Here is a 13,991-nt window from a genome sequence, read left to right as displayed (position 1 = left end):
TTGTGACTATGCATTTGGCAATGTTTCGTCATCCTTTACTCAGACACACACACACACACACGCTCATACATGGAACAACTACTGGTAGTAGCACCTGCACTTACCGCCTGACCATCTAACCAAACAATGCACCGCAGACAATGCACACAAATAGGTGAACGCGTACATTTACATAAACACAGACACACGCACATACAGACACATCTACAGCCATAGACAATGGGAGACAAACAAATTAATTGCTGCCTATATAGACAATAGCTGGAACGGTTGTGCTTACACTCACACATACATATACATAAATGTCCGCACAAGCATGCGTACATACATATTTATGCTTTGCGGCTGCTATACGTTCTGTAGGACAATAGCATAAATTTTCACAATGCCCTGCAGCAAATGTTAATTACTCATACGCCATGTTGTGCCAACAAAAAGCAAGTCAATGGAGGAGGCGTATGGGCGCATTGGACGTATGAGCGAGCGGGCGGCCGGCAGGCAGGCAGATAGATAGACAGGCAGCACGACTAACAAACAGAAGATCTGCAGCAAGCATTTGTTAGAAATAGAGCTGGAGGCGTGTGAAGAGTTGGTGTTGGCAAAGTGGAGTGGGGATAGGTTAGTCAGGAGCATGGGAGGGAGGTAGGCGTGAAAAGCGATATGTCCGGGAAGATCAATAATGATATGAAATAGGCAGCGGTTGGCTTTTCGGATGGAAAGTGTATATTTGCGTCGGTGTGTGTATGTCTGCGTCGTTTCACGCGTATCTGCAAAAGTGGGGTAGGTAAACAGAGCGTGTGAGGAGAGCGAGAAAGAAAGTGAAGGGTGCAAACTGTCTTTATCAATGGATTCTAATCAATATGCCAGCAAATCGGAAACACACACACACACAATGCGCACACATAACGCGCAAACACAGAATTCGCAATTTCGTCTGATAGAAAATGTGGGGCATCCACCTGAACAGGGAATGAGTAGCTGCAATGGTATGGAGGATCGCGTGGGCTGCAGTTTAAGCGGTTGATGCAGCAAGCAACAACAAATTGGTAAATTTATTCACGCAGCCACACACATACACACACATAGTAGCGGATATGGGTATGTGGTATAATGGTGTCAGCTGCGGCACATGGCACATGCGCCACAAAGTGGCCGCCGACACGAAGAAGGCCGATGATCGTGCGCGCTCTAGTGACAAGCTCATACACACACACACACACACACACACACACATTTATATATAGGCACATTTGCACTGCGTTGACAGCAGTAGAGTAAACAAAAATATTCCACTTCAAAGTTTGCAAGTCGTTTGCAAGTGAATATGTGTGAGTGTGTGCGTGTGTGCGCGTGGGCTTGCGTGCATGTGTGCCATCGCTGCCTCTACCACTTCCAGTGCAGCTACACCAATACACCAATACCCTTGGTTACGAGCAAGCATCTACAGTCACTGAGTGTAGAAGTTTTATTGTGATAAAGTTTAACCAAAAGGAAATTACATAAAAGGCTTTGTTTGCTGCCATCACTAGCGCCCCTCCCTTCCACCTCCTTTACCTTGCCTGTCAAACGTTATTGTTCGCGTTTGCTGGCTTAGTTTGCTTGTTTGTATATGTCGCCGTTGTACGTTGTGGTTGTTGTCGCCGATTTTTTGTTTGCTATTTTCCCCGTGTGCGTGAGTGTCCTTTTGTGGCTAAATATTTCGTGAAGAATGCAAAGAATTATTATTATTATTATATGCGCTAAAAGGGCGAGTGGTTGACAAATAGAATAAGAAGAGGAAGAAAAAGAACAAATTTCCTAATAATGGGGAAATAATTAAAGAAAATAGGTGGCAGTCAAAGTTAAAGATGAGCAATAATGCGAGTAAGAAGCGCTAGCGCTGGGGTTGGACGAACAGCAAAGGCTGCTACCAAAAGTAGTTGAAAAAAAATAAATCCAATTTTTCTACAAATAAAAATTTGGGTTAGGCTTTGATAACGTAGAATGTTCATTTTTCTTTTTCTTTATCTTTATTATCCTTTTTTGTTATTGTTGCTGTCTTACATAGCACTATCTACATACTTGCATCTCAGTGTCGCTATTCGTCAGGCAAGGCGCTCCCTTGTCGGCATATGAAATAAAGAAAAATGTAGGAATCAACAAAAAACAAAGCGAAGCAAGGAAAAATAATAAAACGGCAAGAGCTATAATCAAAATGAAGAAATTAAAAAAAGTTTTCCAAAAGAAAAAAATGTAAAAAGTGCCAGTTAAAAAATCTAAAATAAATTTTGAGTCCAAGCAAAAGTCACAGAAGTACTCATGGCAACTGTAGTTGAATGCCACGCGGCAAAGGCAGGCAACCAAAAAAAGGCTTTCCAGCAAAGCGCTGCCGCTTAAGCAGCGTAAGGGAGCCAAACAGTCAAACAGCTAAGCAGCCAGCCAGCAAGCCAACGAAGAACCAGCCAGCCAGCCAACCATGCTGAAATAGGGAAATGGGCGAAATTAAGAATGCCGCAAGCGAGTTGTGGCAAACTTTTGCACAGAGGACACACACAGAGCATAGCCAAATTTGTTGGTGGTACGCCGACACAACTAACGCTGGATGCCACAGTTATGCCAGAGCAACACTTTTCACCACCCTGCCACCCCCATTCCATTACGCCGTTCCATTCCATTCTTTCCTTATCTCCTCCTCAACCCTCAAGCCCATTTCGCTTATCGCACTCCAATGTTGGTCGCATAGACACTTAGATACATAGGCACACACACACCCATACACATATATGTATGTGTGTGTATATACATATATATTAAAATGCATTTACTTTCCTTCAAGTAAATATGCATAGAAAAACACACAAGCATGTTGTTTATATGTATGCATGCGCGTATGTATGTTTGTATGTATTTTCGTTGCCGTATTTTCGCAAATTCATTGCTGGTAATTTGCAAAATCAAACGAAATCGAGATGTCGGCGCGAGAGGGGGCCAAGCTTGTGACATGCAGGCAGTAAACAACTTTGTGAGGCACCCAGTAGTCAGCGCATCGGCAAGTTCCCTATCACTGCTGTTGCTGTACCGTGCATGTGGCAGCTAGTCAGCTGCTGACTTCTGAGTGGAGTGCTAAGACAAGCAGCGCGTCGCTGAAGTGTCACTGGCTGTGGCAGTTGCTGCAGTGCGCTATTTGCCGGCGTTTAATGTGTACATGCATGTGTTTGTATGAGTGTGTGTGTATTTGTGGTTGGTAGCGCATTTGTTTTAGGCCATTTGCTGCTTTCGACTATATACCCTTTATGTGCAGTTACTGGATAGTCGAACTGTCGTTGGGGTAGTTTATTTTTATGCTTGGAGAGATTCACACAAAAAAGAAATAAATATAATTTCAAATGTCTTCGTTTGCATACAAATATGTAATTTTTATATAAGTATAAGTATTTACTTTGGAAATTGGCTAGCGAAATGAAGTTAGCTTTTAGCATAATAACTAAAATAATAATAAACTTTCTGGAAAATCTTACGTATAGTTTATTTTGAGTAGGAATATCTAATTTCTTACAAAAAAATTTTATTAGCTTTGACAATTTTCATATTCCATGAATATTTTATTTGTGAGATTTTCCTTTTATTTTATTGAGAATTTAGTTTTCGTAGTTTTTATATTGAGAACTCAAAGCCAGTTCAACAGTCAATTTTTAATTGGGTTCGGAATATCGACGTTATTTATTATTTTTATTTTGCATATATGTAAATATAAATTATATATAATAAATGAATAGTAAATTTATATGTATATGTATAAATATATATATATATATATATATATATATATAATTGGTGTTGACATCCTTTGTTACGAGTTTGGCCGAGCTCCTCCTTCCATTTTTTCCACAAATGGAGCGACCCGCAATTTTATGCCCTCCTGTCTTGTTTTTTATTAGCAGATTTTTCACGGCAGAACTACACTCGGAGGTTTGCCATTGCCTGTCGAGGGCGACTGCCCAAGTTTTCGAACCTGGGCACTACCAGATGGTAGTCACGTACCAACCCATTCGGCCACGGCAGACAAAAAGAAAATTTTAACAGGTAACTATGAGGTACTTAAAGCTATGGTTATTAGGGCTTAAGCCTACTTAGTCTATATGCAGTTACATATACTTGTTAGGTTAGGTTAGGTTGACCTGGCTGGCTGAAAGCCATCACATAGACCTATTGATCCTTAGTGTTACCAAATGGAGCGCGACCTTTACGTTTCTTTGTAGCAGATATGTATTACGTCTTTTGCGAGTCTAAGTAAACTCTGAAGCTCTATCCCCGAGAGGCATTCCAACTTCTCATATTGTAAAGCTCCTAAGAATTTTAATCTGGTTCTAACTAACGCAGGGTAAGGCAAGTGAACTCTTCCAGTTCATTGCAAAATCTGCAGCTATCGTTGTTTGTAATTCCTATTTTGTATGCGTGCGCCGCTAGCAAATTGTGGCCTGCCAGGATATCTATGGTAGTTCTGCTCTCTTTTCTATGGTATTTATCTGCACTCTGTGTACACATGATTTTCGCGGTTTTGCAAGTGGCTAGATTATTCCACCTCCTATCTATCCGCGTTTTCATGTCCGCAGCGATGTCTTTGTATACCGTATTTAAAGGTTACAGTATGCCGTTTTCTTGTTTGAATTGTCTGTAAACGGCGCTTTTGGCAATCTCATCTACAATTTCGTTTCCTGCAATGCCCTTATGTCCGGGTACCCAATAGATATGCAACCGCCTGTCTGCGGCTAATCTCTCTATGGCTTCCCTGCTTCTTAGAACATTTTTAGATGGAATTTCATATGAGTTTATTACTTTTATCCCCGTTTGGCTGTCAACGTATATATTTATTTTGGCGTTGCGCGATGTCGTAGCGAATGCTGTTTCCGCAGCGTTTAGCAAAGACTTCTGCTTGAAAGATACTGCAGTGGTCAAGAAGCTTAAATAGCTGACTGATGCCTAGCTCTGCGTAATAGATCCCTGCCCCTACTCCGTCTAACATTTTCGAGCCATCAGCAAATATATTATGAGTATTTGGGTTAGGTTTCATTCCTTTTTTCCATCCTTCTTCTTCTAATGTTGTTCGAAATTTCTTCACTCAATTGCATTTTGGAGTCATACAGTCCATCTGGACTCTGTAACTTATGCCTATTGAGCTATGTCCAAGTGCTTTACAGGCGTGTTCGCCTGTCGCGCTGAGTCTTACGGCGTATTTAGCAGCTAGACATTCCGCTGAGTTGAGTATTCTTTCAAGTGCTGCCGTTGGACCTGTTGTGCAGAGTGTACCATGACGTTGAGTACTTTCCATAGGCTTTTTATATGTCGGTTTTCTTAGCACAGTCCACCACACCAGAGCACCGTATAGTAATATTGGCTTTACTCTAGCTGAGTAGCACCAATACATTATAGCAGGAGATAGACACCATGTAACTCCCAGCATCAGCATCATTTTACATGCGTACATGTAGTGCATTACTGGCCTTTCTTTCCTCTCTAATATATTGTACTTCCATGATAGTTTACTATCCAAAATTACTCCAATGTACTTTGTGTGGTTTTTAAGAGTTAGTTCCACGCGATTTTGTACCTTCTGGTAAAAAGTATCATATTCGTTTTATCAGCATTTATCTCTAGTCCTGCCTGTGCTGCCCATTCGTGCACTGTTACGAGTGTATTATTTATTATGTCACTCACGGTGTTTAGGTATTTCCCTGTCCCTACTATGGCTATGTCATCTGCATATGCTACTAGTTTCGATGCAGTACCTTCAAATTTCTTTAGTAACTCATTAACTGGGAGTAGCCAGAGAAGTGGCGATAGAACACCACCCTGTGGCATACCCTCGCATGCTATCATACTTTAGTGAGTTTAGCTTCGCTCCCTTTCGCCTTTATTATTCTACAACCTAACAGGTTCTTTATCCACGAATAAACAGCGGATAGTAGTATTTAAGCTCGTAGTATTTAAGCCCCTTAAAATTGCTTCTCTCGACACATAGTTGAATGCACCACTAATGTCTAGATATACTCCTAAAGCATATCCTCTGTACTCCAGAGCTTTCTCTATAACTAAGACTAGTGAGTGTAACGCAGTCTCTGTGGATTTGCCTTTAGTAAAGGGTTTTTCAATAAGAGCGGGTGTGCATGCAGAATGTCAATCGTGGCGCTGTCCTGCTGGAACCACATGTCGTCTAGGCCCATATGGTTCAATATGGGCCATAAGAAATTGGAAGGGCCACCACGTCTACCGAAAAATGGGCGCAATGCGTGCAACGTTTGCGTTAATGAACACTCATTTTGATAATAAAGTTTTATCATTTGAACGTGCTGTTCAATCGTGTAACTTGCCATGATGATTTGGCATAAACAACTGAATAATAAACAAAAGATTTGACAGATGTCACCAAAACAAAATGGCTGCCACAGGACGCCAAAATCGACCCGCGCCAATTGAAAAATCCTTTATATGCGTGTTGTGCCTTAGACATAAAGTCTGACATCCTAATTTCTCTGATGTGTGTGTCAAGGATTTTCTCAAGCGTTTTCAGAAGAAATGAGGTCAAACTAATGGGCCTATATTCCTTTGAGACTATATATACCCTCATATACTTTATTTTGACCCTTATGTGCTCCATTGCTTGTCTGTTTGTATGCTGCAGCTGTCAAGCCCACAAGTGTCAAATACTCGTATGATTGCCGTAGGACGATATTATAAATCTTTTCTTAATTGATTAATTTTGCGCCACCTGTTATATACGGCCTTAATGCACCGCGCCAAAATCGATTGATTGCGCGCCCATAAGTGCTTAGTTTAGTATTGCGAGGATTCGAACCAGCTCCTTAGGGGCGAGCATTTCTAAGTCTTCATCATCTAGTAGGTAAGAGCCCAGGATTATGAGTCTCCCGTAACTTAATGCTTCACAACTGGTGATTAAGTGATCCATGATAAAGGAAAATGAGGTTTGCACTTCGACCTTATGCTCTTTTGTGCCCTCTACTCATCACAGTACCTCATCCAAATCTAGTTACTTTGGTAAATCTAAGATGGAGCTGGGTTAATCTGAGCATATGTATCCTTCTTCATGCTATATCATTACATTAGATAAGAAGGTGTGCTGAAGTCTCCGGGTACTGGTCGTAAAAACGACAGAAGTCAGTGGACCGCATCAGAGCTACGCAACCTGCAGTATTGTTACTATTATTATTATTTGCTAGAGCGCCGGCCGCGGGCTGAAAGTGCCAAAAACGTAATCTGCAGTGACCTCAGTTCTAAGCCTATATTTGATGATGTGTTGTCCTATGGCAAGGAAGAGCTCGGGTCCTATTAATAACGACGCCGAAGCCTCTCTAGCCAAGCATCCGCTATTTCGTTCCCAGGTATACCGCTGTGTCTTGGCATGCATATAAACCGGATGCGATTGTGCATTCCTAGCAAATTCAATAAGCAGTTATTCTGAAAGGATGACAACGCAATGAGTGCCGATTGACTGTTGCTCAGAGTGGCAATTCACTCCTTCAGGAAGGGCATACGCTTCCACGTGGAAGATGCTGAGAAGTCTACCCATCATCTCAGACCCCTGGCAGAGCTGGTTTGGGACCTTATATTCCAGCGCCTGCGCCTTCCAGTGCCTTCGAGCCATCTGTATACCAGTGTAAGGTACACTCTTTGAGCTTCCTTACAAGAGCTTTTGTTCTCCCGTTTACTTTATCGTCCAGTTTGATCCTGAAATTCTTCTCTAATTTCACAACCTTAATTATATCATCCTTGGGCAGATGGTCAAGTGTGCTGTAGACTTAACGATTCCATATCCTTTCACTTTCCTTAAACCTTTTCCTTTCCCTAAACCTTCCCTAGTCATATTCAACAGGGCGCGCTTGGCTGAATGCTCAATATCTACGTGAAGCGGTGTCAGCTCGATCGTCATCTTCATCGCAGCTGTAAGGCAGGCGCGCATCGCTAACCGGTGTAGCCTAGTCATTCCTGCACGTACCATCGAAAAGGCGGTCCGTAATACCTACCGGACCGCACCATATATTGCTATTGTCCTAATAATTATGGTGTACTTCCATCTCAAGATTCTTGGGCTACAATCTCATGATGTTCCAGCTATGCGTTTGCACACCATGAGAGCTTTAGTTGCCTTGGACTCGGTTGCATCAGCATGGCTATTTGGTTATTGGGTGAATAGAATAGGAAGGGTTTGCTAAAAATGCCGTTTAGGTTACCGAAGAGAGATATTTTAGGCATGGTTGGAGAATGTGAGAGCTAGCGATTGGTGTGTTAAGATTGATTAATTTGATTGTACTAGTCATTGGATTGGTTTCATTCTGTTTGATGTCTTTCGTTGGCGTTTTTGTTAATATCCTTTTTTGTGTCGTTGTTTGTTGTGGTTTTTTGTTGTCGTTCGTTGAGATTTTTGAGCTTACTATGGCCTCCAGTCCTCTTCCAGCGTTTTTAATATTTCTGCGCACGGATCCAATTTAAAAGTCTTTAAGGGGCAGGCATTTTCACCCATTGGTCAACTTGGGGGAAATTTGATTCAAAATAAAATACGAAAACTAAATTTTGGGAGGCCACTAGAACTGTTTAAATAATTTTTTTTTGTCAAGGTTAGGTTCTAATCCGAATGTGGTTTTGCCTCATTGGGTAACCCTGTGCGCAAAATGGACTAATCACATTACACTAGATATCAAGGGAGATTTGAGGCAGTATACTTCATGTGTGTGTTGAATTTAAATTGAGTAAGGCCAAATGGAGTTTCTGCTAGACAATAAGTCTATGGCGAAAGGACGCCTTTCATTTGACGAACCCTAAAGGGAGCATCGGGATACGTTCAACGGCGCGAGGAAAAATTACGCCTTCACCAAAATAATGCACCACCGGATAAGTCTTCAATTGCGGTAACGCCCATGCCTAGCAGTCTGACTGTTTCTCCGTCAGATCCTCTAGTTTGACATCCTTCAGTCTCTCAAGGATACTGAAGGCTGAACGCTTGGTACGGTAGTACCTTTCTGAAACACCAATTTGCTTCCGGGGGTGGGTACTACCCGGGGCAGGGATTGTGTCAGAAGGGCGAGCTCCAGTAACCATTGGTTAAGCCATGTGGTCGGATGCCGCCGACGTTGTCAGTGGTGTTACTCCTTCTGGAGTTTCCGTATCAACTAGAGTGACGGACAGAGCAAATTCGACTTGTCGTAAGACAGGACCGTCATTGCTTCCCAAGATTTTAGTTGTGAGGTGAGTCCACTTCTGGCCGCAGATGTAGATGGAATGTCATCGCCAACTTGTTTTGAGACAGGGTTGGGATGGAGACCAGTAATAGGGCTCACACCCTGAAGGAACAGAGTGAGAACAAAGCCCTGGGTTAGCCACAGCCTTGGCACCACTCGTGTGTGGTCTTTCCTGCCGCAAGACCTGACCTTCCCGTAGGATTGGGTCTTGTTTTACTTGTGCCTTTATACGAGGCTACGGGTTTTTTAATAATTTTTACAATTCATACCTCCTGAGAACGAATTACGTATACATTCAGCCAATACTCGACTGATCGAAGAAGAATTTATTCACAAATCCTTGTCATAAGATCCTTTTTGTGAACATTCGTTACTGCGTATGCCCGATGTCCCGATGTGGATTCTTGAACTGGTCCTGTAATATCTCTAATTGCCAATTTATTTTAACTCTAAAACTATCTTGCATCAGTCTTTTTCTTTACCATTGCGCTAAGTTGTCTCATAACCTAACCATGCATCCTAAAAAATGCATTGTTAACTGTGATTTGTGATTTTATTATGATCATTAGCGAATGAGCTTAAGGAAAGGACCTGCCAACTAGCCGCCCATGGCGGTTGAATTGTACTACATATTGTGGGATTTCTTTAGGTTGTGATGTCCAAAAGACTTCTCCAGTTAGAGTATTACATTCTTTCAGTCTCTCCCAATTTTTTTGAGATTGCAATGTTCAGGTAGTCGAAGAAGTGATTCTTTAGGAATCTTGGACGCATTTTTTGAAGTGAGGACGTTTGCGCAGCTAGTGCTGAATGAAATTTTTCTATTCTGCCTTTCTGTAACTGCTGCTGAAATTATTATGCAGGATTTCCTATTAGCGGTCGTATATCTAATATGCAATTAAGTGCCGTTTTAGTATTACCGTAAGACTATGCAATTGTGAGTCTAGCATCGTGGAAGCCAAGTTTCAAGCTATCGGATGGGTCACAGGTTGCGGATGCTGAAGAATCTCTAGATATAGAGGTAAGCTGCAAATAAGTTGGCAATAACAAATAAGCTCTCGCGGTCAAGCAGTGAGTTTTATTCCGTAGTGGAGATGTGCAGTGGGCTTTCCACTCTTCCGAGATGCTAAGTGCTACAAGGATGAAAATAACATCGACGGGGCGAGAAGATGTCGCCTTTACATAAGCAACACGCGCAAAACACAAATTCCGCAGCATCTGTTCCATAGGGGGCAACTGCTGCAGCTAAATAAAATATGTCAGCCCCGGATTGTGGATTGGGGACCGTAGGCTGACAACCTATCGCTCTTGAAATACAATTGTTATTGAAACCGAAATCGGCACTTTGCGTCCGCAGCTTTGCGCGCTATGTTCAGTGTTTGTTGTTAAACCAGCTGCGATTGGTGACCTGAGGAATAGCATTCGGCTCGTGTTTAGCGAGAAAATGCCAGTTATGCAAGAAATTCACATTTATCACACGAAACTGGCCGACCGGAATGGCTTTATAATACATACATGAGATAGTCATTTACTTGAAAGTATTGAAAAATACTAACGTCCATTTTCTAATCTAACTTAGATAATGAAATCTTGTAATAAAGTTCTTTAACTATTGTAGGCCTGAGGCCAACTTCCTTGACCCGTTCTGCCGCTCCCTTCTGCAGCCATCAAAGCCACGGTTAGCAAACGGGTTACTCTAACCCACAGCGAACTTGGCAGGCTGAGAGAGGCTGAAGATGGATAAAACTGATGCTACCTGTCATGTCCGACCGATTGTCGCAGTTCCTCCTGTCACTAAGCAGAGGAGATTGAAGGCAGCTGGGCAAAGGAACATGGAAAAGGTGGGCATCTCAGACAGTGCACTCTGTCCAGCATGTGGACAGGAGGATGAGAATGAGAACCACTTTTTGTGCGTCTGCCCTGCCTTCGTTCGAATCAGGCTTGAGGCCTTTAGCACTGATGTATTAAGAAGTGACCACCTAGATTTAAAGAAAATTAAAAGGGAAGCTGAGTGCAGTACAATGGATTTAATTGTGTCTGAGTGCTTGCTAGTCTGTCCCGACAAAAAAAAAAAACAACAAACAAAAAAAAAAAAAACTATTCGTAACGTCAGTGTTCTCTCTAATTCTTTTCGGTTTCTCAACAAAAATTAATTTCTCAGTTCCGAAACTCCGGTAAGGCTGGAGTTAAAAACTACTTTTATCCAATATTCTGAAGGCTGGTGAGATAAGCTCGATGTTATTTGTTTACATTTCTATAATTGATTTAATTTTACTTCACTGTAAACCTAATTATACTTATAAATTTTAAAGACCAGTTCAACTAATCTGTAAATGCATATAATGATCTGGCATATTAAGAAGCTTTTGAAAAACTGTGTTTATCCGCATTGCAAAGGGAGGAGAGAAAATTAGAGGTTAGTTGAGAAGAGAGTCAAAAGTACTGTACTATAAAATGCGCTTATATTTGTACAACAAAGCCAAAAGAGTTTGTCACATCGTAACCATTTTTGTATTTAAACCTTAAAACCTTTAAAACTATCCATTACCTGCCTCAATTTCGTTTGGCAGCTACAAATAGTGAGCACAAAGTTTTAATACCCCCGTCAACTGGTGGTTTGCTGGGTATAAAAAACTTGCAAATGAATAGAGAGGACTTCTTCCTTTGGGAAGCAGGTTGAAAATGTGTATGAACGTATATGTGTATGTACCTCTTTTGTGCTATCTCATATCCACAAATACATATATGTGCTCTAAACAGAACACACATACATGCATACATGATATCCTGCCACATATTAGCACTACTTGAAGGGAATTAAAACTTTGTTCCAAATTTAAAAAGATAAAGTTTTTTAATGTTTTCATTTCATTTCATATTACTTGCCTCTACTTGACTCTTACATTGTATCTCAACTCTATTCTTCTGCTTTATTTATTTGCAGATAAAACGGAAACTCGAGTAACTGAGTAAAAGTAAAGAAAGTAAAAACAAAGAACTGCAACTAGATGGAGGAAGCGGCGCTCTAGCGAAGCAATAAAAAGTGATTCACTACCAGACTGCCACTGAGACAAAGCGTGTGAAGCGAGCTGAGGGCCCATCCATCCATCCAGCCAGTCAGCAAGCCAGTCAGTTAGTCAGCTAGTCAACCAGTCAGACAGTTAGAGTCAGTTGGTGTGTCAGTGGATGAGAAAAAGTCATCAGTCAGCGCAGACGGAAGAGTCAGTCAAAATAATAGTCAGTCGACACATCAGAGCACTTCAGATTGCATGCGAATATTGCTTGAGTTCACTTAACCATTAAAGGCCGGCATTTCCTGTGCACCGACACCCTCTAACACACGAGCCTGCTGGGATTTTCGCACAGCCAAAATTTTCTCGTACAAGGCAATGAACTTTCTGAAGCAGCTACTTGACGGTTGTTTCGTGTTGTGTGGCTTCAGTTTCTTGATTTTCCTATATCTACCGCTCATGCTGGCGATGCCGGAACAAACACGTCTGGCGAACGACTTCGATTACCGTCTACAGCGGGCGAAACATGTGTTGCGGGAGTCACCGCTCATCGATGGGTAAGTTGCCCACTATATTATGTACTGGTTAAAGTGATGATTTATTTACACGCATTAAATATGAGTACGTGCAAGTGTGCTTACAATTAAACACACATACGCACATTCATTTATACACAAAGGGTGGTCGTGTCAAAGTAAAAAATCATTTTTAAAAATTGAATGATTTGAACACAAATTGCATTCAGAACTTGAATTCCTTTTACACGAAGTATTTTTCCTATATTACGAGTTTCTTAAAAAAAGGAAACTTTAATTTTATTTATTCCAAATAATTTCATGTTTTTTCTCGCAGTCTTCGCCCATCGGCTGGCAATGGCAACCTTCCAAGTATATTTCTGCCATGAAAAAGCTTATCATAAAAAACCAACTGCCATTCAGAGGTGACGTGCACTTGTAGGCCCCTTCATTTGTCGAACAGCACTAAGGCACTGACCACAAATTGAAGGAGGAGCTCGATTAAGCACCTCACAAAGGATGTGATTGCCAAGTTTGTTGGCAATTTTTGGTGTTTTCTGGCTCTTTATTCTTTCTGGACGATACTTTCTAAAATTGCAGCTGATTACAGCTTTTCGATGTTGAACATTCTTTGCGTTGGTAGATGGACGTTTTTTGCTGCACAGCGGCGTGTACGCAGTTTGACTGCAACGTGGTAATGATCCCAGTCGATGTTGGGTTCACGGATCGTACGTACATCTAAAAAACTAGAAGCGTGTAATTTATCACAACATAACCGATCTGATTTCGCGTTTTTCGATCATGAGACAGCCAGGTAGCCCGGTGTATCTTCTTATGCTGGAATCTGGTGCTGCAGACTACCATGTTTCGGGCCCCGGCGAAGTCGATCAGCCTCTGTCCGTTACCGGATGTTTCGTTGTGCAGGCTGAATTTTCCGACTGTGGGACCAAAAATTCCCTCCTTGCCCACCCTGGCGTTGAAGTCGTCAAGCACAAGCACATGGGAACGTTCCTTCTTTTCCGTCGGGGTGTGGTCGCAAATGAGCGAAGCGCTCGTCCACCCGAGTGAACTACAGTACTTTGCGACGAAGTCTCTCTCCCACAACAAATCCGATCCTTTACATGGCAGCTGTAGTATACGTCGCAGGTCCTAAGTTTTTCTTGCCTTGTCCCGTCCATCGCATCTCTTGAATAACAGTGATGTCAGCCTTTACTCTCACGAGGTCATCAACCAGCCGG

At 41.9% G+C, this 13,991-nt stretch overlaps 1 protein-coding gene across 3 annotated transcripts in view; it reads left to right on the top strand.

Annotated features, from left to right (window-relative positions):
- LOC128869834 (dipeptidase 1) overlaps positions 1-13,991 on the top strand; it is a 127,363-nt gene that overhangs the window by 8,866 nt on the left and 104,506 nt on the right. For all 3 annotated transcript variants that reach the window (XM_054112442.1, XM_054112437.1, XM_054112448.1), the window contains one exon: positions 12,172-12,795. In XM_054112442.1, the coding sequence (XP_053968417.1) occupies positions 12,617-12,795 (179 nt within the window). In that variant the 5' untranslated portion in view covers positions 12,172-12,616. The remainder of the gene's footprint in view (positions 1-12,171; positions 12,796-13,991) is intronic.

Source organism: Anastrepha ludens, chromosome 2 (genome assembly GCF_028408465.1).
Source record: "Anastrepha ludens isolate Willacy chromosome 2, idAnaLude1.1, whole genome shotgun sequence".
Taxonomy (NCBI): Eukaryota; Metazoa; Arthropoda; class Insecta; order Diptera; family Tephritidae; genus Anastrepha; species Anastrepha ludens.
The sequence above is the reverse complement of the archived record's forward strand: the minus strand, read 5'-3'. Positions and strand labels throughout refer to the sequence as shown.